The sequence below is a fragment of the Erythrolamprus reginae genome, chromosome 11 (assembly GCF_031021105.1).
Source record: "Erythrolamprus reginae isolate rEryReg1 chromosome 11, rEryReg1.hap1, whole genome shotgun sequence".
NCBI lineage: Eukaryota > Metazoa > Chordata > Lepidosauria > Squamata > Dipsadidae > Erythrolamprus > Erythrolamprus reginae.
The window spans coordinates 35,728,569-35,753,949 of NC_091960.1; the positions used below are offsets into that span (position 1 = coordinate 35,728,569).

At 44.3% G+C, this 25,381-nt stretch overlaps 1 protein-coding gene across 1 annotated transcript in view; it reads right to left on the minus strand.

Moving 5' to 3' along the window:
- Positions 1-18,048: 18,048 nt before the first annotated feature.
- ADGRB2 (adhesion G protein-coupled receptor B2) overlaps positions 18,049-25,381 on the minus strand; it is a 251,233-nt gene continuing 243,900 nt past the window's right edge. Inside the window, exons 28-30 of the mRNA XM_070764684.1 lie at positions 23,215-23,319; positions 21,496-21,549; positions 18,049-19,575 (exon numbers count right to left, since the gene is read on the minus strand). Coding sequence (XP_070620785.1) covers positions 19,393-19,575; positions 21,496-21,549; positions 23,215-23,319 — 342 coding nt within the window. The 3' untranslated portion in view covers positions 18,049-19,392. The remainder of the gene's footprint in view (positions 19,576-21,495; positions 21,550-23,214; positions 23,320-25,381) is intronic.

Below are 25,381 nucleotides of genomic sequence, written 5' to 3' on the forward strand. Positions count from 1 at the left end.
GGGACGTCCTTCAACAGAAACTAGCGAGCCATTTTAAACCAACCAGACCAGCCATGGTTTACCGGCATCAATTTCACATGATGGCTCAGAGAGAAACCGAGTCAATCAGCCAATTCACAACGCGGCTTCGAACGGTACTTGCTCAATGCAAGTTTCAAGACCCGGAAGCTCGCCTTACCGACGCCTTGGTTTTCGGCATGAAGAGCAACTCGGTGAGAAACAAACTCCTCACCGAAGAAGAGCCGACGCTACAAACCGTAATTAAATTAGCACAAACCGCGGAAGCAGCCGACGCAGCGGCAAGAGAATTAAAGGAGCACGGAAGGCGAGAAATCATTGCCAAAATCAACGCCGAGTCTCCCAGCGCCGAGGGAACAGACGACCTCAGCCAGCCGACTAGAAACGGGGACAACTGCCTCCTCCTGCAAGACCAGCCGAGACATCCTAGAGCTACTCACCCAGCCCCCTGCGCGGGCTGCCGGGGAAATCACCAGCGCCATCGATGCCCCTTCCGAGACGCTACTTGCCACCGTTGCAACCGGAGAGGCCACATCGCCATTGCATGCAGAGCAACGGCACCAGAAGAAACGTTTGCCACACAACAATACCAGCGACCTCAAAACCAACCCCCCCAATCGCGAGAAAGGAGACCGTTCCGCAGCTCGGGTCAAAGGAACTACTCAAGCGCTAACCGCGACTACAATAGAGGTAACTCTAAATTTTCCGTGAATAACACGGCAACCAAAAAGGGGGCTAAAATTGTTATCTCATTGTTACTAAATAACCAGCCTTGCTCAATGGAGCTGGATACGGGCTCGAGATATACCATCATGCCCTGGGAAAAATTTAAACTATACATGCCTAATGTGTCTAAGGCTGACTTAACTCAAACCTCATTGGTGATCAGAGACTTCCAAGGGGGGGTAATCTCGGTCCTGGGAACAGCAAATGTACCTATTGCCTTTAAGAATGTGAAATGTACCCTTCCCATGCTTATTGTGACGGGGGCCAAACACTCCCTGCTGGGTCTAGCGTGGATGGAACCGTTGGGGATCGAAATTTCGGGTGTGTGTAATGTAAACTGTGATAATATGCCTAACTTTGTGAAAGAGTTCCCTGAAGTGTTCAGCCCCACCTTGGGATTGTATAAGGGACCCCCTATATCTTTCTCTATCGACCCCAAGGTCCCACCGGTCAGACTGAAACCTCGCAGGGTTCCCCTTCCGCTTCTCCCCAAGCTGGACATGCAGCTGGACAAACTCATTAGTCAAGGTATTTTGGTCCCTGTGGAACAGGGGCCATGGGAAACTCCCATAGTGACACCATTGAAGCCAGATGGCTCTTTAAGAGTTTGCGCTGATTACAAATCAACCTTGAATAAGGCACTCCAACACCACCCCTACCCCATCCCGGTCGTGCAACAACTCTTACACTCCCTGGGGGAGGGAAAAAGGTTCGCAAAGATCGACCTGGCCCAGGCTTACCAGCAGCTTCCGGTCGATGAACAAACAGCAAACGCCCAAACGATTGTAACACACAGGGGGGCTTTCAAATGCACGAGGTTACAGTTTGGGGTAAGCATAGCCCCAGGAATATTCCAGAGCATCATGGAACGCCTATTGTCAGGGGTAAATGGGGCAATTCCATATTTTGATGACATCTTAATTGCAGGGGAAAACCAGGGACAAGTGAACAAAAGAATAAGGGAAGTACTTAAGAGGCTACAGGACAAAGGGTTACGAATCAAGCCTGATAAATGTGTCTGGGGAACTGACAGTGTTGAATTCCTTGGGTATAAGATAGATAAGGAAGGTATCCACCCCACAACAGAGAAGCTGAGAGCAATTAGAGAAGCCCCAGAGCCACAAGATAAGAATGAGTTGCAGGCATTTTTGGGCCTCCTTAATTTTTATTCCGTTTTTTTAAAGCAGAAGGCAACAGTAGCAGAGCCTCTCCATCGTTTACTCCAGAAGGAAGCCCGCTGGACATGGGGGAAAACTGAACGTGAAGCTTTTTCTCAAATAAAAAATTTAATAACTTCTAAAAGTGTAGTAGTCCAATATAGTGCTTCACTACCCATTAGGCTCACGTGCGACGCTTCGCCGTACGGCATAGGAGGAGTCTTAGCTCACGTTCTACCGAATAAGACAGAGGCCCCAATAGCATTCTTTTCAAGAACCATGACCAGCACAGAGAGGAATTATAGCCAGTTAGACAAGGAGGCTCTAGCATTAGTGGCAGGGGTAAAGAAGTTTCACAATTACATTTTTGGGAGAAGCTTTGAGCTAGTCACTGACCACAAACCCCTACTAGGCCTGCTAGCCCCCAACAAGCCCACCCCACCTTTTATGTCTCCAAGACTAATCAGATGGGCCCTTTTCCTCTCAGGGTATCAGTATGAGCTCACCCACAAGGGGGGGAAGGAAATCAATCATGCAGACGGCCTCAGCAGATGCCCCATAGCAGACTTGGTAGAAGACCCTGTTCCTGCCACAGATGTGCTAATGATAGAACTCGAGGAAAACCCACTAACCACAGCAAAAGAGGTAGCTGCACACACGCAGCAAGACCAAATCCTTAAACAAGTGGTGAACTGTGTTCTAAAGGGATGGCAAAATGATATTGTTAAACCTGAATTGTGTGATTTTAAGAACAAAAGGCTTGAATTATCATATGTAAAAGGTTGTTTGCTGTGGGGGGATAGAGTGATCATCCCCAAACGCCTAAGGGAAAAGGTACTCAAAATGTTACACGTGGGCCATCCTGGGATTGTCAGGATGAAGAGCCTAGCAAGGGGGCATTTATGGTGGCCAGGGCTTGATGCTGATATTGAAAGTTGGGTTTCAAAGTGTGACCCGTGCCAAGAGTCTAGGCCCAGTCCCCCCAAAACAACTCCGGCTGAGTGGGAACAGCCTGCTGGCCCTTGGTCTAGGATCCACATTGATTTTGCTGGCCCAGTGGGGTCTCAGTACTTCCTAATAGTGGTTGATGCTTTCTCCAAATGGTTGGAAATAATAGCAATGAACAACATAACCACAAGTGCCACTATCAAGGTATTGAGCAGACTGTTTGCATCCCATGGTTGCCCTGATCTATTAGTGTCTGACAATGGACCACAACTAACAGCCAGGCAATTCGAATTATTCCTAGATGGCCTAGGGGTCAGACATGCCCTCATCTCGCCTTACTCGCCCTGGGCTAACGGGTTGGCAGAACGTTACGTAAGGGTGGCAAAGGAGGCATTGCACAGGTCAGGCCCTGGAGATGTGCAACAGAACTTGGACCAATTCTTATTAACCCAGCACATTACCCCTAACTCGCACACACATGTAAGCCCTGCAGAGTTATTGATGGGGAGAAAGTTGAGGTCACCATTAGACAGGTTAAACCCAAGGTTCTGTGTGAATAATAACCAAATGTGCATGAAACCAGAAAGAGAAATGTATTTGGGTCAAAATGTATATGTAAAATGCTTTGATGGAAATGTAAACTGGATGAAGGGAATTATTGTTAAGCAAAACGCACCCAAGACTTATATTGTTAAACTGGAGGATGGTCGTTTGTGGAAACGACACATAGACCACATTCGGAAACGAACTGAAAACCAATTGCAACAACCCGCTGACTCGGACTCTCCCCCTTCAACAGACTTTTGTACATTGCCCGAACTAAGAAACACGCAAAGAGACTTATCGGGCCAGGGGGAACCATCCAGCGACGCCGAGCCATCCTCGTCCTCCGAGGCCTTCGTTGGGCCCGCCAGGCCAAGTCCGCCGCACCGGGAGAGCAGCGGCGAGCCATCCTCCACAGTCAGTGGCGAAGGAGAAAATGGACTGCGCAGGTCAGCGCGAGAGCCTCGAAGGCCTCACCGATTGGACGACTTCGTCACGTGGCTTTCTTGATGGATGAGTCCAACTATGAGGGGAGGGGTGTTGTATCCTGGAATGGCTACCTTGTAACGCTGTAAATAGTTTGTTCCTCTTTTCCAGCGCTGTCTGAGCCCAAGCAGGAAGTCGCTCCTGATTGGCTCAGACGCGGCCGGCTCTCGCTTTGGCGGGAACCGCAAAAGTATAAAAGAAGCGGTTTCTCCCTGCAGAGCCAGTCGGTACTCGCTGAACTGTCACTTTACCTTGCTGAGCTGTCACTTGTTCTCTGAGCTGAATAAAAGTACCGATTGCTCAAACCCTGTCTCTGGGTCTACTTCAACCACAAAGAAACTGTTCTGTCTAAGCTAGAAGCCCACCAAGAATTGGGTCCATGCACCCCAGAACCAGCAAATAACCACCCTAGAACCAGCAAATAAAAGCCAAATTATTTTATTTTATTTTATTTTATTTATTTTATTTTATTTATTTATTGGATTTGTATTTTTCAGAGTATAAGACGCACCTTAGTTTTGGGGGGCGGAAAATAGGGAAAAGAATCTGCTTACCAGATATACATCTTGTTATGTCCGATTTAACACATCTGGCTAGCGTCCTTAGTCTGGTCAGTTTCAGCACATTATTTTATCCCCTGGTTAGGGCTTTTAAAAAACTTTATGTGGAGAGAGTAACAATGAAAGAGTTTGCAAGCCAGTAAGAGCTGGGAATATTGTTAAAACCTGGTTAGGGCTGGAAAGAAACATTCTGAGCAAGTAGAGCAATGAAAAAACCCTGCAAAGACTTAGGGCTTGGAAAACATTCTTTGCAGAGAATAACAATGAAAGACCTTGCAAGCTGGTAAAAGCTGGGAACATTGTTAGCACCTGGTTAGAGCTGGAAAATAATATTTGGAACCGGTTTGAGCAATGAAAAAATCCTGCAAAGACTTAGGGCTTGGAAAACATTCTTAGCAGAGAGAAACAATGAAAGAGCTTGCAAGCGGTAAGAGCTGGGAACATTGTTAGCACCTGGTTAGGGCTGGAAAGAAACTTACTTGGAGCAAGTTAGAGTAATGAAAAGAAACCCTCTACAAAGACTTAGAGTTTGGAAAACATTCTTTGCAGAGAGTAACAATAAAAGAACCTGCAAGATAAGATTGTTAAGAAGTTTCTTGGATGAGAAGTGAAAATCTTCAGAGAAAAAGTAGCAATAGCAATAGCATTTAGACCTGTATACCACTTCATAATGCTTTACAGCCCTCTCTAAGCAGTTTACAGAGTCAGCATACCATTGCATCAAGTACAGTCCCCCCCAATCCTTCTCTCTGATAGGTTAGACCAGTGTTTTTCAACCAGTGTGCTGCGGCACACTAGTGTGCCACAGAACATGGTCAGGTGTGCCGCGAGAGGGGAGAGAGAAAGAGAGAGAAAGAGAAAGCAAGAGAGAGAGAGAGAGAAAGAAAGAGAGAGAGAGAGAAAGAAAGAAAGAAAGCAAGAGACAGAAAGAGAGAGAAAGCAAGAGAAAGAAAGCAAGAGAGAGAGAAAAAGAGACAGAGAGAAGGAAAAGAGAGGGGGAGAAAGAAAGAAATCAAAAGAGAAAGAGAGAGAAAGAGAGAAAGAAAGCAAGAGATAGAAAGAGAAAGAAAGAGAGAGAGAGAAAGAGAAAGAAAGAGAAAGAAAGCAAGCAAGAGAGAGAGAGAGAGAGGAAGGAAGAGAAATGAGAGAAAAAAGGGGAGAAAAAAGAGAAATGAGAAAATGATTGAGGCAGAGAATGAGAGGAAAGAGAGAGAAACAAAAGAGAGAGAAGTGACTCTTGATTTAAAGCATATGATAAAAAGCACCCAAAGAATAAGAGAGGAAAACCCCCCAGCCCTCACCTGTTTTTGGAAATGGTTCAAGAGTGTGTATACACACACACGCACAAGGGGGGGATAATATGAATAATACGCACTGTCCTAGAGTGTCATTTTGTGTCATTTTGGTTGGTGGTGTGCCCCAGGATTTTGTAAATGTAAAAAATGTGCCGCGGCTCAAAAAAGGTTGAAAATCACTGGGTTAGACATACCTAGTGTCAGTCCAAAGCCATATTTTATATTTTCTTGGATGTTATTTGGAATGCTGACACCTAACCCCCTCAACCATTCATCACACGATTTAGCCTCCAGACCCCTTATCATCTTTGTTGCTCTTCTCTACAGATTTCCCAGGGTCCCAACATTTTTTTTTCTATCGTGATGATCAGCATTGGATGCAGAGTTCCCAAATAGCAACTCTTGCATAGCTTCTGCAAGGCAAGTGGCTGTATTTGAGATGAGTTACATTTTCTTGGCACGCACCGAGCTGTATTAAAGTCCATTACACAGCACTTTCCCCGGTTGACAAAAGTCAATCTTTTTGCTTTGCACAACATTTTTCTAAGGAACACTTGAATCAGGAAATGGGAAGTTCGTAACATCAAAGTGCTTAAAAGTCTATGAGTTGTTTGCCTCTTTGGTCTTCGGGAGAAAGCTGGTATAAATATCTTCACTGGGTTGTGTTTGCTATTAACACAGATAATTATAAAGTTAGCATTAAGAGCTACCTTAAATTTCATTTTGGACATATCTAAGGGTTTACCCCAGGCGAAACAGCCAAGGTACCCTAGAATTTAAAACAATGTTTTCAAACTTGGTTTCTTTAAGGTGTCTGGACATCAACTCCCAGAATTCCCAGCCAACATGATTTAAGGGGAGTTTGAGATGTGTGGATTTTGACTCCCAGAATTCCCTAGCCAAACTCCTAAACTAAACTAAACCAAATTATATTTTAAACCAGCATATTTCAACCTTGGATCTTTGAGATGTGTGGATTTTGACTCCCAAAATTCCCTAGCCAAAGTTCCAAGGTTGAAATATGCTGGTTTAAAATATAATTTGGTTTAGTTGTTATTCAATATAGGATCAACAAAACATTATTATTATTATTATTATTTATTAGATTTGTATGCCGCCCCTCTCTGTAGACTCGGGGCAGCTTACAGCAATGATAAAAACAATGTATAACAAATCTATTATTTAAAAACTCTAAAAAAAACTTATTTAAAAAGCAAAACATACACACTGGTGAAGGGAAATAATACAAGGCTTAGATTCCAGAAGACTGGAATCTAAATAGGCTGATGTCAGGCTCCAAAAACCAAGCAAACACGCTGGGATTCTTCTAAACTGTTTCTTTTATTGTTCCTCACCTATAGACCAAAATCTTTGGTCAAGGCACTTTTTAACAGAACCAGTCTATGACCCCCACAATCCAGGTCCTCATTTGACCCACCTGGGAAGAATGGAAGGCTGAGTCAACCTTGAGCCGGTGGTGAGATTTGAACCACTGACCTGCAGATCTACAGTCAGCTTCAGTGGCCTGCAGTACAGCACCGTACCTGCTGCGCCACTTCGGCTTTTGTTGTTGTATTGTTGTTGTGAGCCACTCCAAGTTCTCGGAGAGGGATGGCATACAAATCTAAGAAATTATTATTAAATTATTATTATTTTTATCCCAGTTCCTGTTGTGGTTAGCTCTGGCCCAGCTCCTGCCCCAAGGACTGTGGATGTGGGGGAGACATCCACATGCTGCAGGCCTGTTTTGCCCCCGGTGGAATCTGATGATGAAGGCTCCTCTGACCAAGAAGACATGAGTCACAGGGAGGAGGAGAGTGGGGCAGACAGCTCAGAAGGAGATCAATTCTCTAGCTCCTCCTTGGATTCAGAACAAGAGTTAATGATACAGCCACGCATGCGGAGAGCGATGCATAGGCAGCAACAACTGAGAGATTATTATCACAGAAAATGAGGCCACCTGTGGTTGGGTGGGGCTGTGGTCATTAGTGAGGCTGCTATAAATAGCAGCCTGTGGGTTTGGCCATTGTGGAGGATTATCTGATCGTTGTGTTTCGTGCTGCCTTGCTGCCTTTGACCTTTGTGTGCTGATTTTTCCCCGCTTTGAAACTAAACCAGAGCAAAGTGTGTGTCACTTTGTGAAAGAAGAAGGACTGTGAATTGCCTCACAGCTGCAAGCTAAGTATCATAGAACTGATAAGGGACTTGAACAAATTACCAGTTTGGTTGGAGACGAGGGCTCTTTGCTACAACAAAAGAGGGCTTAGTTTAAGTGAATTTTCATTATAAAGAACATTGTTTTGAATTTTCAAGCGTGTGTGTGTCTGAAATTTGTACCTGTGAATTTTTGGGAGGAGTCTATCAGAGAGCCCGACAGAACAGTTCCTGGTGGGGGAGACTGGCTGGGGGAGGAGGGAGAGAGGGAGAGAGATAGAAAGACAGACAGACCTGAGCAACTAAACTCAGAATCTGCTCCAAAGGAAAAAATTGCTGGGTGATAGTGTCTCCCCCTCCTTCAACCACAAACTAGCTTTCTTTCATTCTGCTTCTGAAAGCAATTAGACTGGCATCTCTTTCCAATTAAAAAAAATGAACCCATTTGCAGTCAGGGAGCATTTCTCCCTTCGTTTTTTGTTTTGTTTCATTTTTTAAAAAAATTCAGATCACTCCATTGAACAAACTTGAAGCCAGAGGAGAATAACGGGCAGAGAAAAGAAGACCACAAAGAGATGGGGAAAGGAGGAAACAGGGAAGAGCAGAAAGCAGTGGGCAAATTCTTTGCAGTTTTGGGCAAAACCAGGCTCTGCCATTTGGAAGAGTGGGGCAACCCTGGGGGGGGATTATTGACCCCCTCAGAGAGGGTCCGCAACTTGGGCGTCCTCCTCGACCCACAGCTCACATTAGAGAAACATCTTTCAGCTGTGGCGAGGGGGGCGTTTGCCCAGGTTTGCCTGGTGCACCAGTTGCGGCCCTATTTGGACCGGGAGTCACTGCTCGCCCTCATCACCTCGAGGTTCGACTACTGTAACGCTCTCTACATGGGGCGACCTTTGAAGAGTGTTCGGAAACTTCAGATCGTGCAGAATGCAGCTACGAGAGCAGTCATGGGCTTACCCAGGTATGCCCATGTTTCACCATCACTCCGCAGTCTGCATTGGTTGCCGATCAGTTTCCGGTCACAATTCAAAGTGTTGGTCATGACCTATAAAGCCCTTCATGGCACTGGACCAGAATATCTCCGAGACCGCCTTCTGCCGCACGAATCCCAGTGACCAGTTAGGTCCCACAGAGTTGGCCTTCTCCGGGTAGCGTCAACTAAACAATGTCGTTTGGCAGGCCCCAGGGGAAGAGCCTTCTCTGTGGTGGCCCCGACTCTCTGGAACCAGCTCCCCCCAGAGATTAGAACTGCCCCTACTCTCCTCAGCTTTCGCAAACCCCTTAAAACCCACCTTTGTCGTCAGGCATGGGGGAACTGAGTTATCTCTCCCCCGGGCCTATACAATTTATGTATGGTATGTTTGTATGTATGTCTGCTTAATAATGGGGTTTTTAAATATTTTATATTGTAAATTATTAGATTTGTCATTAACTATTTTTATTGTGTTGTGAGCCGCCCCGAGTCTACGGAGAGGGGCGGCATACAAATGTAATAAATAAACAAACAAACAAACAAATAAATAAATAAATAAAATATATAAAAGAATCAATAAATAAATCAATAAATCAATCAACCAACCAACCAACCAACCAACCAACCAACCAACCAACCAACCAACCAACCAATCAATCAATCAATCAATCAATCCATCCCTCTAGCAGAATGTAAGGGAGCAGGTCTTCCTTTGTCATTCCTCTCAAGTATCTTCAAGGCTTTTCTCAGTGTGAACATCTCAGACTTTCGATTCTGATCCCAAAGTCATCTGCCACTCAGTCAAAGTCAGGCCAAACAGGGCCATGAAGTTACAAGCCAGGTTTTTTATAAATGTCGTTTGTGGGAAACCTCTGCACACAGCCCAGCACTGGGTACTGTGGTGAAATTGGAGGGCAATGGGGCCTCTCTGCTGTCATTCTGGTAGCTCCTGGTAGCTTGGAAAACCGAGGTGCAATCTTGCTTGATTTGTATGTTCCTTGTGTTACACTTCTGAATCTGTTTGCTTGAGTTAATGATACATTTTAAAATCAATTTATTTATTGGACGGTTCATTTTCTCTGGCTCCAAAAGGACCAGTTGCCTGGGGACCTGATCCTGATGGAATCTGCCGACGAAGCCTCCTCTGACCAAGGAAGCGTGAGTGACAGGGAAGAGAGGAGTTTGGCAGACAGCTCAGGAGGAGATCAATCATCTGTATCATCCTTGGATTCTGAACAAGAATTAATGACACATCCACGCATGCGTAGAGTGATGCATAGGAGACAACAACTGAAGGATTATTACAAGAGAAAATGAGGCCACCTGTGGTTGGGTGGGGCTGCTGTAATTAGTGCTACAGATAAAAGTGCAGCCTGGTGTTTTAGCCTCATGGCAGTTTATCTGATTCATTGTTTCGTCAAGATAGTGGTTTTTGTGCTGTTCAAGATTGTGTGTGGACTCTCTGGACTTTAGAATTGGACTCAATTTCTCAGTTATTGGATGAGCAATTGGACTGCATTTAACCTGTGCCTTGTGTGTACCAGAAAATCCCTTTGACATTTAAAAAAGGGAGCTGTTTCTGTTTTTCTGTTTATAAAAACTTTTGGGTTTTCCTTTTATCGTGTAGTGTGTGTCTTCCTGGACTAATTACCCTGTAATTATGGGCGGTTGAAACACGCTGGCAGAATATATATATATATATATATACATACATTCATACATACATACATACATACATACATACATACATACACACACACACACACACACACACACACACACACACACACACACATATATATATATACACATTATTTTGCATTACTAGAACACACAGCGTCCTTTAGCTTTGTCCTCTGGCTAATTGTCACAGCACTGGTACATGTTCCAAGGAGAATGCACATCCATAAAAACAACAACAACAATGAACTTTCCAAAGTGAAATTAAAAGGCATGCTAATTTATTTATTTATTTAATTTTATTCATTTGTCCAATACACAATGAAGGTTAAAGAGAACAAACATGTAGTAAAATATATCAAAGAAAGGATAGAAGAAAAGATAAAGAATAAAATATGTCCATGAAGAATAGAGGAAAAAGATATACGAATGGAATAAAAGATATAGGAGATATAGGAGAGACAATTGGACAGGGGACTGAAGGCACACTGGTGCACTTATGCACGCCCCTTACTGACCTCTTAGGAACCTGGAGAGGTCAATCGTGAATAGTCTAAGGGGAAAATGTTGGGGTTAATGGTTGACACTACAGAGTCCGGTAATAAGTTCCACGCTTCGATAACTCAATTGCTAAAGTCATATCTTTTACAGTCAAGTTTGGAGCAGTTAACATTAAGTTTGAACCTGTTGCGTGCTCTTGTGTTGTTGCGGTTGAAGCTGAAGTAATCATTGACAGGAAGGATGTTGCAGCATATGATCTTGTGGGCAAGACTTAGATCGTGTTTAAGGCGTCTTAGTTTTAAGCTTTTTAGACCCAGGATTGTAAGCCTAGTTTCGTAGGGTATTCTGTTTCGAGTGGAAAAAGGAAATTTTTAGCCAGGAAAGGGAACCCCTATAATGTAAGACCCCATTGAACGAAAGAGCGTTGTGCATTGAATGTACACATACACAAACATTGCTCTCTTGAATTCCTTGCCCAATAAATACAACTCAAATACTAGTTTTCCTTTAGCATGGATTTATTAGATACTCCAATTCCCTGTTCGGCGCAACCTAAACTCCTGAATGTGTAATTTAACATACTTTCACAACCGTTTATAAATTATCGTCGTAGGCTTTTTATTTTGTAGATGGTCTGTTAACCCCTCTATAAATAAAGGGGTTTGAGCACTTAAGCTTATAAGTCCAAATCTAGATGTCAAAAGTCGTTTTAGCAGGAGACGTCGCCACAAGGCAACTCTGCCAAGGACGTTGCAGCTTTTCAAATGGGAAAGATTCATCATCGGATCCTTTTAATCTAATGTATGCACTTCAGATTCCCCCAGAATGTTAACTTAGCATGAAATAGAAGGAAGAGGAATTGGATAGTTGGGAGGCGTTCTGGCTCTGATTAATAACACCCAGAATTGGAAAATGACAAGCCTAGCACATCTCACATTTCTCAAGTTTAAGATACCTGTGTCACCCCCAAAAATCTCCCAAATGGCCACTTCAGATCTGCTATTCTGACGAGGCCCCTTCTTCGTTCTTCTTTTGGCTATTAAACAGTGAGTTGAACAGATGCAGAAGAGCTAGACGTAACAAAAGAGGATTCTGTCTTTACTGCCATTCATGATGGGGGAAAAAAGACCTGCAGCTTATTTAGGGAGGAGGGATTTGCCTTTAATTCTATTTATTTATTTATTTTATTTATTTATTTTGTCCAATACACAATGAGAGTTTTAGTGTGTGTGTGTGTGTGAGCTGAAGGGATTGGATACTGTAGCCTAGAGGTTAATTCTCTGCCTTACAAGGCAAAGGTTGCAGGTTCAAGACCCAGTGAGGGTATGGCTAGCTGATGAGGCCAAAATAAGGCCGAAATAGTTCTATCCTAGTCTCCCTTAATTTTCAAATTCAGCAAAAAAACATGTGACACACACACACACACACACATATATACATACATACACACATACATACACATAGTAAAATACATGATGAATGTTATAGAGGAGATACTCATAGTAAAATATATCTAAGAAAGAATAGAAAAGAAGATATAGGAATAGAACATATCAATGAAAGAATAGAAGAAAAGATATAGGAATAGAAGAAAGGTATAGGAGATATAGGAGAGCAATAGGACAGGGGACGGAAGGCCCTCTAGTGCACTTGTACTCGCCCCTTACTGACCTCTTAGGAATCTGGATAGATCAACCGTAGATAATCTAAGGGTAAAGTGTTGGGGGTTTGGGGATGACACTATGGAGTCCGGTAATGAGTTCCATGCTTCGACAACTCGGTTACTGAGTTACTCGGTTACTCGGTTACTATGCTGGCTCTGTTAAAAAGTGCTATTGCTTACATGTTGTAAGCCGCCCTGAGTCTAAGGAGAAGGGCGGCATAAAAAAAATCAAACAAACAAGAAAGTAAGAAAGGAAGGAAGGAAGGAAGGAAGAATAGAGAAAGAAAGTATAGTCTGGAGGACAGACTAGTATAGTTGTAGAGTTGTATGGGGGACAGGAGGGAAAGGGGGGACATGATCGAAACATTTAAATATGTCAAAGGGTTAAATAAGGTCCAGGAGGGAAGTGTTTTTAATGGGAAAGTGAACACAAGAACAAGGGGACACAATCTGAAGTTAGTTGGGGGAAAGATCAAAAGCAACGTGAGAAAATATTATTTTACTGAAAGAATAGTAGATCCTTGGAACAAACTTCCAGCAGACGTGGTTGGCAAATCCAGAGTAACTGAATTTAAACATGCCTGGGATAAACATATCCATTGTAAGATAAAATACAGGAAATAGTATAAGGGCAGACTAGATGGTCTTTTTCTGCCGTCAATCTTCTATGTTTCTATGTTTCTAAAGAAAGAAGGAAGGAAGGAGGGAAGAAGGGAAGAAAAGAAAGAAAGAGAAAGAAAGAAAGGGAAAGAAAGAAGGAAGAAAGAAGGAAAGAGAAAGAAAGAAAAAAGAAAGAAAGAAAGAAAGAAAGAAGGAAGAAAGAAAGAAAGAAAGAAAGAAAGAAAGAAAGAAAGAAAGAAACCCTCACTAGACTAACACTCACCAGGAAAGAAGGGAATCCTGTAGACTTCCTCCCTAACATCAATTGTGCACTGTGGCTGCTCTTTCCAAGGTTAATGTATTCTTCTCCGCAGAAGGAAAGAACAAGGTAGTGGGTTGCAGGGGGATTTGAGGATGTCAGCAGAAGAGAGGTGGAAAGCCTCCTGCTATACACTTGCAACAATTTGAGCAGGGCTCCTTACATGCTTGGCCAGCTCTCCAATTAAATTCCACTGGATCTAGTGGGGTTTAGTGCTGAGTAAACCATCACAGATTGTGCTAACTTCTGCTTTGGGAATACTGACAGGCAGAAATCCCAGCAACCAAGAGGCCATAGCTGCATCAGCTGAACTTGCAAAGTGTAGAGAGACCTACTGCAGGCCTCGCCCTTCTTAGAAATGTTCCTAAGCTGAATGGAAAATTCTGCAAAATGCGGTCCGGTTCACTCAATGCTAAAACCGATCTTGTTACAGGCAGTTCTCGATTTACAGCAGTTCACACTTAGTGACCGGTCCAAAGTTACAACGGCACTGGGAAAAAAAAGGGATATGACCATTTTTCACCCTTGTGATCACTGTGATCGCCCCATGGTCACAGGATTTACATTTGGATGCAAAATAACTCACATTTTTTTGCAATTGCAGTATTCAGTGATGTGCCGGTGTCTGGAGGCTGTTGGGGCCTGGATGGGTGTCAACAGCCTCAAACTCAACCCGGATAAGACGGAGTGGCTGTGGGTTTTGCCTCCCAAGGACAATTCTATCTGTCCGTCCATTACCCTGGGGGGGGAATTATTGACCCCCTCAGAGAGGGTCCGCAACTTGGGCGTCCTCCTCGATCCACAGCTCACATTAGAGAAACACCTTTCAGCTGTGGTGAGGGGGGCATTCACCCAGGTCCGCCTGGTGCACCAGTTGTGGCCCTATCTGGACCGGGACTCACTGCTCACAGTTACTCATGCCCTCATCACCTCGAGGCTCGACTACTGTAACGCTCTCTACATGGGGCTACCTTTGAAAAGTGTTCGGAAACTTCAGATCGTGCAAAATGCAGCTGCAAGAGCTATCATGGGCTTTCCCAAATATGCCCATATTACACCAACACTCCCCAGTCTCCATTGGCTGCCGATCAGTTTCCGGTCACAATTCAAAGTGTTGGTTATGACCTATAAAGCCCTTCATGGCACCGGACCAGATTACCTCAGGGACTGCCTTCTGCTGCACGAATCCCAGGGACCGGTTAGGTCCCACAGAGTGGGTCTTCTCCGGGTCCCGTCAACTAAACAATGTCGCTTGGCGGGACCCAGGGGAAGAACCTTCTCTGTGGCGGCCCCGGCCCTCTGGAACCAACTCCCCCCAGAGATTAGAATTGCCCCCACCCTCCTTGCCTTTCGTAAGCTACTTAAAACCCACCTCTGCCACCAGGCATGGGGGAACTGAGATACTCTTTCCCCCTAGGCCTTTAAAATTTTATGCATGGTATGTATATTTGGTTTTTTATATTAATGGGTTTTAAATCATTTTTGGTATTGGATTATTACTGTACACTGTCTTATTATTGTTGTTAGCTGCCCCGAGTCTCCGGAGAGGGGCGGCATACAAATGCAATAAATTATAATAATAATAATAATAATAATAATAATAATAATAATAATAATAATAACAACAACAACAACAACAGCAGCAGTTCATACTTAGTGACCGGTTCAAAGTTACAATGGCACTGGGGGAAAAAAAAAAGGGACATGACCATTTTTCACTCTTGTGATCATTGTGATTTGCCCCATGGTCACAAGATTTACATTTGGATGCAAAATAACTCACATTTTTTTGCAATTGCAGGATTCAGGGGTCACGTGGTACCCTTCTGCCACATCTTGACCCACAAAGTCAACGGGGAAATTGTTACTAATACAACAACTGCAGTGATTCACTTAACAAAGGTGGTGAGAAATGTCATAACAGGGGGGCAAAATTCACTTAGCAAATTTCTCATCTAGCAACATATATTTTGGGCTCAAGTAGGATCGTCTGTCAAGGAATTCCTGTATTTCTTAATTTTCTTCCGCTGCAAAACAAGACTTCTGTTTTTCTTCAGGCCACTTGATAATGCAGTGTCCATTTCACAAGATGGGGTCTTCGGTATATATTGGGGGGGAGCAGGGGTGGGCAGCAGGCAGGATGGGGTGGACCACAGTTCCACCGGTGGAAATGAAGATGCGTGTGCAGCTCCAGTTGATCGGCAGCTGTCACTTTCTGGATTACTGGTCTCGGCTCGGCTCTCCTTTTCTCCTCCTGCTGCTGCTGCTGCGTCTGCGCTCCTTGCTTTTTTCCTCTTTCCTCCTTCCTGGCCTCGGACAAACTTCCCTCTCTCCTGCCCGGCTCCCTTCCAGCCTCATGCGACCACCTCCAGCCTGAGGTGCAAACAGAAGGCGTGGGTGGAAGTGGTGCTGGCAGCATTTATGCTTCTGGCAGCATCCGTTCACCTAGCTACCCAGCTTGAGACGGGTGTGTATGTGACCCAGGAATTTGAGCACGGGAAACACAAAGTAAATTGTCACCCCAGAGAGCAACACTGGCAAGATTGTAAGTCAAGGACTTAACAGTTCACTTGAACAATGATGATCGTTCAAGCCACTCCCACCTGGTCACATGGCCGGCAAGCCACTCCTACCCAGTCATAAAACCATTAAGCCACACCCATAAAATAAGCCACACCCACAATATGGCAGTAAAAATTTTGGTTGCCCATTACAGGGGGTGGAGGGAGCGTAGCAGGCCTAAACATGGCTAAGTGAGATTTTGTTTAAAACATCCCTCCTTCCCCTCCTTATTTATTTTATTTTATTTATTTATTTATTTATTTGATTTTTATGCCGCCCTTCTCCTTAGACTCAGGGCGGCTTACAACATGTTAGCAATAGCACTTTTTAACAGAGCCGGGAAATTGCCCCCACGATCCGGGTCCTCATTTTACCCACCTCGGAAGGATGGAAGGCTGAGTCAACCTTGAGCCGGTGATGAGATTTGAACTGCTGACCTATAAATCTACAGTCAGCTTCAGTGGCCTGCAGTACAGCACTCTACCTGCTGTGCCACCCCTTAGCTTTATCGTTCCCTGGGATTCTTTCTATTGTTTTGTCTTTCTTTGGGATTGAACATAAGCAGGGAAGTAACCAAGGAAGATTCAGATTTTTTTCATGAGGAATGATGAAAATGGAAAAAAACTCTGCAGGAAACAACTTGTTTGATAGTTTGTTCCATCATGTGCCTCTTGTTTGGAAAATTTCTGCTCGACTTACCTGTTTTGGCTTCTGTTATGTGGACTGATTCCAGGCATTCTGCCAACCTCCATAAGTTTCCTGCGATATCCAGGACTAATTACTTATCTTTGCTTTCTGACTTTATGGACTTATGCCAGCTGTTAATGCCATATACTTAATAGCTGGTCTTTTTTTCAAGACTGATTTAAGATTTATTTGTGTGTGTGAACACTACTAAGCGAGTTTATTAGTGGTGGTTAATCAATTAAATATGGGTTTGAGCAAACTGTGTGTGCTACATTTTCTCTGGTCCATATCTGGGGCAGAACACGAGCTCAGCTCAGTTGGTCAACCACCTCTCTACAACTATCTGAAACTTCTTTTGAACCTTGTTGATTGATGCTTGAGGTCCAAAGAACATTTCCAAGCTTCTCCAAGGGAAAAGATCCTACATTTTTTTTAAAAAGATACATTTTCTGGTCTGTTGGTCAGAGATACATGTTCTTGCATGTTGTGGTTGGTCGGAAATACATGTTCTTGTCTGTTATGGTGGTCGGAGCTTGGGTTTATAAACTTAATATTTTCCTTTCGACTGTTTGTGTGTTTGAAAATTATTCTGAACTCACTGGAGGCTAATTGCCAATAGCCCAGCACAACATTGTCCAACTTGGATCAATTTTATCCAAATAGTTGAAGTTTACCATCTTATTTCCCCCATAAAGACCTCCTGCTTTGAAAAGAATTCAGAATTCAAGTTGGCATCAACTGTAAGTGACCACTAGATCACTGTTTCTCAACACTTGGCAACTTTAAGAGGTACAGACTTCAACTCCCAGGATTCCCCATGCTGGATGGGGAATTCTGGAATTGGTCCACTCGTATGAGAACATGCTGGATGGGGAATTCTGGGAATTGAAGTCCACCCATTTTAAAGTTGTCAAGGTTGAGAAATATTGACCTTGATTTTTCTCCAGGAAGAATGGAAGGCTTGCTACAATTTTTGAAAGGCACAAGTTCTTGAATTTGTATTTCATTTTGTACAGGTATGGTTCCTTTACTTAAGTGGCTCCTCGTTAATCCAAAGACGATGATAATAGTAGCAGACAATACATTCCGTGATTTTTTTTTACCCCCTTTTTTATTTCCAACAAATACAGCACCCGCTTGGCCTGCGATATATAGGAAGTAGGGTTGTGGATGAACAGAGGACTTGGCTAAGGAGAAACAGATGGGAGGACAGTTGTGTGTTTGTGCACGGGGTGGGGGGGCTGAGTGGAGACCAAGGTTTTTCTTTCCTGCTTCTGTTCCCCAAGTGAGATTTGCAATTGGGAAAGAAAGGAAATGCCTGGTGGTGACTTTTATCCCAGAATTCTGTTAGGGTACACAGTGCATGGTGTAAGAAAATACGCGGATTAAAAAAAAACCATTGAAAAAGGAAGGAGAGAGGGAGGGAGGAAGGGAGGGAGGAAGGAAGGAAAGGGAGAGGGAGGGAGAGTGAGAGAAAGGAAGGAAGGAGGGAAAGAAAAGAAAGGTGAAAGAATGAAAATGATGGATGGATAGGATGAAAGGAGGGAGGGAGGGAAGGAAAAAAGGAAGAAACAAAAGAGGAAGGGAGGGAAGAGGGAAGGAGGGTGGGAGGAAGGAAGGAAAAGAAAGAGGCGAACGAAGGAAAATGATGGATGGATAGGATGAAAGGAATCAATGGAGAGAGGGAAGGAGGGAGGAATAGAAAGAGGTGAAATTATGAAAATGATGGATGGGATGGATGGATGGGATGAAAGGAAACAATGGATAGAGGGAAGGAGGGAGGGAAGGAAGGAAGAAACTAAAGAGGGAAGAAGGAAGGAAAAGAAAGGTGAAAGAATGAAAATGATGGATGGATGGGATGAATGGAAGGAATGGATAGAGGGAAGGAGGGAGGGAGGGAGAAAGGAAGAAAGAAACAAAAGAGGGAGGGAAAAGGAAAGGAGGATGGGAGGAAGGAAAGAAAAAAAGAGGTGAAAGAATGAAAAGGATGGATGGGAGGGGGAAGGAAGGAAGGGAGGAAGATGCTCCAGCCCCTAAAAGGGAAGGGTCTCCTGCTGCCCCCTCTTGCCTGTGGGAGGAGCAAATGGAGACCCATGAATAGGATTGGGCTTTGTGTCCCAGCCGTGAACCACAGTGGAGAAATTGGACGTGTGAGGTGTGTGTGTGTGGCAGGGGGAGGTAGGAGACGTGGTGATGCAGAAAGGACCATGTTCCCTTAGGATCTGCAAGGGGAGCAGAGAAAGGTGTGTGGGAAGGTGAGCCTGGCTCCACCTGCTGGGCAGCTGGGGAAGTGGTCCAGCCTTTGTGGTGCTCCTCGCCTTCCTCCTGGAGGTGTGCCTGAAGAGGGCGCCGAGTTTTTAAAAAAAGTCTCCCCAGAAAAACGCCGGAAGGGGAAAGAAACTCTTGTCTGTCCCGATTTGCTTGATTTTTCCAAAGTGTCAGTGTGAAAAATATATATATATATATATTTATATTTATATATATTTATAGGCTGCTAAGTCAAAGAGTCCTCGAGGCTCACACTTCTGTTTGGAAGTCGCCCTCTGACAGGTCCAGGCTCATGCAATGCTTCTCCCAGTTGGCCGAATGCAGTTCCAGCTTCTCCCGTGGCTTGGAGGGCAGGGAGCTCAGCGTCATGGCCTTGAAGGTGCTCCAGGACTTCTGCTTCAGCCGCTGGGTCTCTGGGCTGGTGACCTCTTGCTGGAAAAGGAGAAGAGGAAGGAGGCTCAGGGTGGAAACAATACAACCGATGGCCCACAGAGGTCCAATGAGAGGTGCTCAATGCTCTTTGGTCAAAACTGACCCACATTCATTATACTCTGTCTTCAGATAGAGAGGGGTTCATACAACACAAGACGAACTGAACCCGCACAATTCGGGTCCGTACCAAATTTTGCGGTGTTAGGTATGCCAAACACGAACCTGACATTTTTTCAAACTTCTGGCAAAGTTCGGGGTCGTGTTCGGCGTTCGGAGCTTTGACGTCACCGGCAGGTTGCTAAGGACGCCAAGGTGATCACTTCCTGGATTCCATGGAATCCAGGAAGTGATCTCCTTGGCGTCCTTAGCAACCTGCCGGTGATGTCAAAGCTCCGCCCACGGAATCTCTTCGTGGGAGGGATTCCCCATTCAGGTTCGGCCGGATTTTGCGTAAAATTCGGCTGAACTTGCCGAACCCGAGCACCGTTGGGTTCACCCATCACGACTCAAGACTAGGGTTGGGCGAACCGAACTTGCACAGTTCAGGTTCATACCGAACTTTGCGGTTCGGGTTCGAGTTCGGCGTTTGTGCCGAACACCACGAAGCGCCACCGCCCTGCTGTCATCTGCTGAGAAGAGTAGGAGGAGCCGGGTGCTGGTGGTGGCGGAGGAAGGTGAACACCGGAGTGTGCACGCACACTCTTTTGGCACCCGAGGGAAAAAAGGTTTGCCTTCACTGGTCTATGGGAAAAGTTCTATGGCTGGCTTCACTCACTACAGTGACCCCTCGTTTTTCACAGGGGATGCGTTCCAAGACCACCCGTGAAAAACAAATCTCTGTAAAGTAGAGGAAAGATATTTTTTTAACGTATTTAATGAGTATTTGGACTTTTAAAACCCACCCTTTGCATTAAAGAGTCACTCTACAATGTTTCTCAGCTGGAACTCCATGTGATCTCCTACCAGTTTCTTTAATAGCAGTGGTTCTCAACCTTTCTAATGCCGCGACCCCTTAATAGAGTCCCTCATGTTGTGGTGACCCCCAACCACAAGTCTAGCGTCAATTCTCCCATCAGAGCTTTAAGCTGATTGGCAGGAAGGTTCAGAGGGACACCCCCCCACTGTAAACGTCTGATGGGTCGGATTTTAAAAATACGTTCCAAGGCACCAGAATAGAAGCATTAGGTCCTAACACCATGGAAATTTTGTCTTAGGCGACCCCTGTGAAATGGTCGTTTGACCCCCAAAGGGGTCCCGACCCCCAGGTTGAGAACTACTGTTTAATAGAGTACAGGAGTACTGTAGAAGAATTTTCTGAATTTTTCATGGGTTTAATGGACTTAAGCCCCCTTTGAAAACCCGTGAAGGAGCGAATCCGTAAAGATGAACCATGAAGTAGCGAGGGATTACTGTACATGAAGCGAAGTGTCGTGAAAATCTTTATAGTAAATTAAATGCTAAACGTATTTGAGAACTGTAGACATATCGTAATGATGTATCTTTTCTTTTTTACCTCTTTTATACATGAAGTTTTTCCTTTTAATATAAAGTTGAAAAAAATTCTTCTTTTCATTTAAATTAATATGTTGATTTAAGGTATTAATAATGTATTCTTTTTTCTGTAAGGAAATTTGACTTCTATGACAAGAGGGGGAATTGTAAAACCCCTACTTTATGTTAAGTGTTTGTTTGTATGTTTGTCAATTTTTATGGAAAATTAATAAAGTTTATTAATAAAAAAATTAAAAAAAATCTTTATAGTAGGGAAGCGATGGGTGTGTTGGGGGGGGGAGGGAACCTGCCAGGGAAATTACTAATTACTTTTGTCCCACCACCAAGAAAAGTCCGTTTGACTTCAGGTGCCTCTGTCTCCTCTTGTGTGGTGCATATGTCTTTTCTATCTCTTCAAAGGATACTTACGCTGGTCATATTCTTTTCGCCACTCCCTGAAGAGACACTCCACCGTTTTTCTCTCTGCATGAAAAGAGCCCAAATGAGTAGGTTAAGGTCTACCCCATTCCCACCCCCTCTCTCTCTCATGATGGATTTTACCAAAGTCACACAAAGTTAGACATTTCTTGATGTAAAAGTCCGATTCCCACGTCACATAAATATAGAAACACAGAAACATAGAAGATTGGCGGCAGAAAAAGACCTCATGGTCCATCCATGCCCTTATACTCTTTCCTGTATTTTATCTTAGGGTGGATATATGTTTATCCCGCATGTTTATATTCAGTGACTGTGAATTTATTAACCACGTCTGCTGGAAGTTTGTTCCAAGTATCTACTCTTCTTTCAGTAAAATAATATTTTCTCACATTGCTTCTGATCTTTCTTCCAACTAACCTCAGATAGTGTCCCCTTGTTCTTGTGTTCACTTTCCTATTAAAAACACTTCCCTCCTGAATCTTATTTAACCCTTTGACATATTTAAATGTTTCGATCATGTCCCCCCTTTTCCTTCTGTCCTCCAGACTAGACAGATTGAGTTCATGAAGTCTTTCCTGATAAGTTTTACACTTAAGACCTTCCACCAATGTAGCCAGGTTCAGGAAATAAGTGTTTTTAATAGGAAAGTGAACACAAGAACAAGGGGGCACAATCGGAGGTTAGTTGGGGGAAAGATGAGAAGTAACAGAGTTGGCCTTCTCCGGGTCCCGTCAACTAAACAATGTCATTTGGCGGGACCCAGGGGAAGAGCCTTCTCTGTGGCGGCCCCGACCCTTTGGAATCAACTCCCCCCAGATATCAGAGTTGCCCCCACCCTCCTAGCCTTTCGTAAGCTCCTTAAAACCCACCTCTGTCGTCAGGCATGGGGGAATTGACATGTTCCTTCCCCCTAGGCTTATAAAATTTGTGTATGGTATGCTAGTGTGTATGATTGGTTTTTAACTTGTGGTGTTCTTAAAATTAATTTAATATTGGATTTGTCTTGTATTGCTGTTGCTGTGAGCCGCCCCGAGTCTGCGGAGAGGGGCGGCATACAAATCTGATTAAACTAAACTAAACTAAACTAAAATATTATTTGACTGAAAGAGTAGTAGATGCTTGGAACAAACGTCCAGCAGACATGGTTGGTAAATCTACAGGAATTGAATTTAAACATGCCATGGGATAAACATAGATCAATCCTAAGATAAAATACAGGAAATAGTATAAGGGCAGAGTAGATGGACCGTGAGGTCTTTTTCTGCTGTCAGTCTTCTATGTTTCTATGAATGAGGAAGGGAGGGAGGAAGGAAAGGAGGAAGGAAAGAAAGAGAAGGAAGGAAGAGGAGGAAGGAAGGAAGGAAGGAAAGGAAGAAGGAAGGGAAAGGAAGGAAGGAAGGAAGGAAGAATCCACAGGAACTGAATTTAAACATGCCTGTGATAAACATAGATCCATCCTAAGATAAAATACTGGAAATAGTATAAGGGCAGACTAGATGGACCAGGAGGTCTTTTTCTGCCGTCAATCTTCTATGTTTCTATGTCTAACTGCACTCAGCCAAAGGTTGGGCTCAGTCAGAAAAGTGCTCCCTTCCTAGACTTTCTTTTCAAAGCTGTCAATCCTGCTTCTAAGCCGGCATCTCTCTCCATACACCTTCCTTATCTCACGGAGGACTTGCCTTTTTCTTCCTGCCTCCCCGTCCTTACCTTTGAAGCATTCGTGGCTGGCGCACGATACCGATCCAAAGTGTGGAATTTCTGATTCAACTCGTGGTAGAGCTCTGAATGGCGTTTCTTTGTGTGCATAACTTTCTGCAAATGTTCGCGGCAATAATCCCCGGGATGAAAAGAGGGAGAGAGGAGAGAAAAGAGAGGTCACTGTTTGGCTCGAAGAGCTCCATCCCTCACATCTTCCAACCCAAAATGTGCGGCTAATGAAAGAAGGATCAAGTACAAGAGCTTTCTTGATAACTTCTTGAGGCTTAGCTTAGCCACCCCTTTTCTAAGCAAGGGGAGGTTGGGATTGTTAGCTGGATGACCACAGTTGGTCAGAACTTTCTCTCTCTTAGAAAAGTGATGGCTGAGCTAAACTTCAAGAGGGTATCAAGAAAGTCCCCAGTGTATGCTTCCTTGTTCTCTGCTGTAGGATGCCTACCAAAAAGGGACATGAGCACTTAGGATGGGCAAACAACTTCAAAGTACAGTGGTACCTCTACTTACGAACTTAATTCGTTCCGTGACCAGGTTCTTAAGTCGAAAAAGTTTGCAAGAAGAAGCAATTTTTTCCATGGGAATCAATGTAAAAGCAAATAATGTGTGCGACTGGGGAAACCACAGGAGGATGGAGGCCCTGTTTCCCCCCAGGAGATTCCTAGAGAGGCCCCATGGAGGCTTTTCCACGCCTTTTCCAGCCTTGTTTCCTCCCAGGAGATTCCTAGAGAGGCCCCGCGGAGGCTTCTCACCACCTTTTCTGGCCCTGTTTCCTCCCAGGACATCCCTAGAGAGGCCCCACGGAGGCTTCTCACCACCTTTTCCAGCCCTGTTTCTGCCCAGGTGATTCCCAGGGAGGCCCCACAAGCTGGAGTCCCTGTTTCAGCTGGCCAGGAAGGACATCTCAGTGACGTCCAAGCTCCGCCCCTGGAATCTCCTCGTGGGATTCCCCATCTCATTTTTCGCCTCCCGACTGGCTGACAGCTCCCCAGCTGTTTCGGAAGGTGACAGCTGGGCGGCGGCGCTTCCTGGCGCTCTCCCGAACCTGAACTTTTGCAAAAATTCAGGGTCGGGGGCAGTACGACCCCAAACTTTGCAGGTTCAGTTCGCCCAACACTACTGAGAATCTCCAAAGACGTTTTTTTTATAGAGGTTTCACTGTAACTTGGTAACCCCAATGGTGCAGCAAATCCCTTAATTTTAATCCTTTCCCTTCCTTTCTTATCATTTAGTTCATTTCTGACTTTTCCTTACTCTACATATTCTTTCATGTCAAGCTTTTTATTTTTTTTAAGACAAACGACATCTGGAGTTGGGGTGGAGAGCTTTTGCCTCTTGCCAGCTGTTGGCTGGAAATGAATTTTTGCTAGTAATTTGCAGATGTTTGAAGAACCCCCCCCCATGGATTAGGGAAGGCTTTGCTTATTATTTCTGGGAATAAGCAACCCAGGGCAACTTTTTAAAATAGTATTGTGGTGTGAATTCCCCAAACAAGCAGAAAATAATTGGACAGTAACTAGGAAGCAAAACAAGACGGCCCAATTTTCCTAAGGGATTTTTTTAAAAAAAAAATCAAAATGCACGATTGACTAGTGCCGAGGGTATCTTGGGAGAAGGCAGAAACAGTCTGCTGAGAATTTGAGAAAGATATCATCTCCTGGGAGCACAGCAACCTCTTCTGCTTCCTCAGATTTTGGTAAAATGAGATCTGAACCTCCAAGGATCTATCAAAGCTTAGCTCATGAGCAGATTGAGATCTGAAGGCAAACACATCCTTGAACTGTTATGTATTTCTCCCCCTTTCTTCCAACATTGCGGTCAGGCTGTGCTTCCTCTATCAGAGAAGGCTACTGGCTGAGATGAAAGACCAATGGTCTATGGTATGTTCTCCTTGTTTCTGTCTTCTTTTGTGATGATTAGGGGGAGAAGAATAGTTTTCAGGTGCATTGCAACTGGCAATGGTAAGGAATCGAAGATTGGCTTCAGGATGTTCTTATTCTCCTGTTTCCTCCCTGTCAAATTTTGCTCTTGTGCGCTGCCTCTTCCAGATTGCAAACCCAAAGTTCACAGGTTGTGGGAACAAACTTCTCAGAAGGGCGAACACAGCGAGACCTGAGCTGCCTTCCCTCTATAAATACTGGTGGGTGAGTGTGGAGTGCTGGCT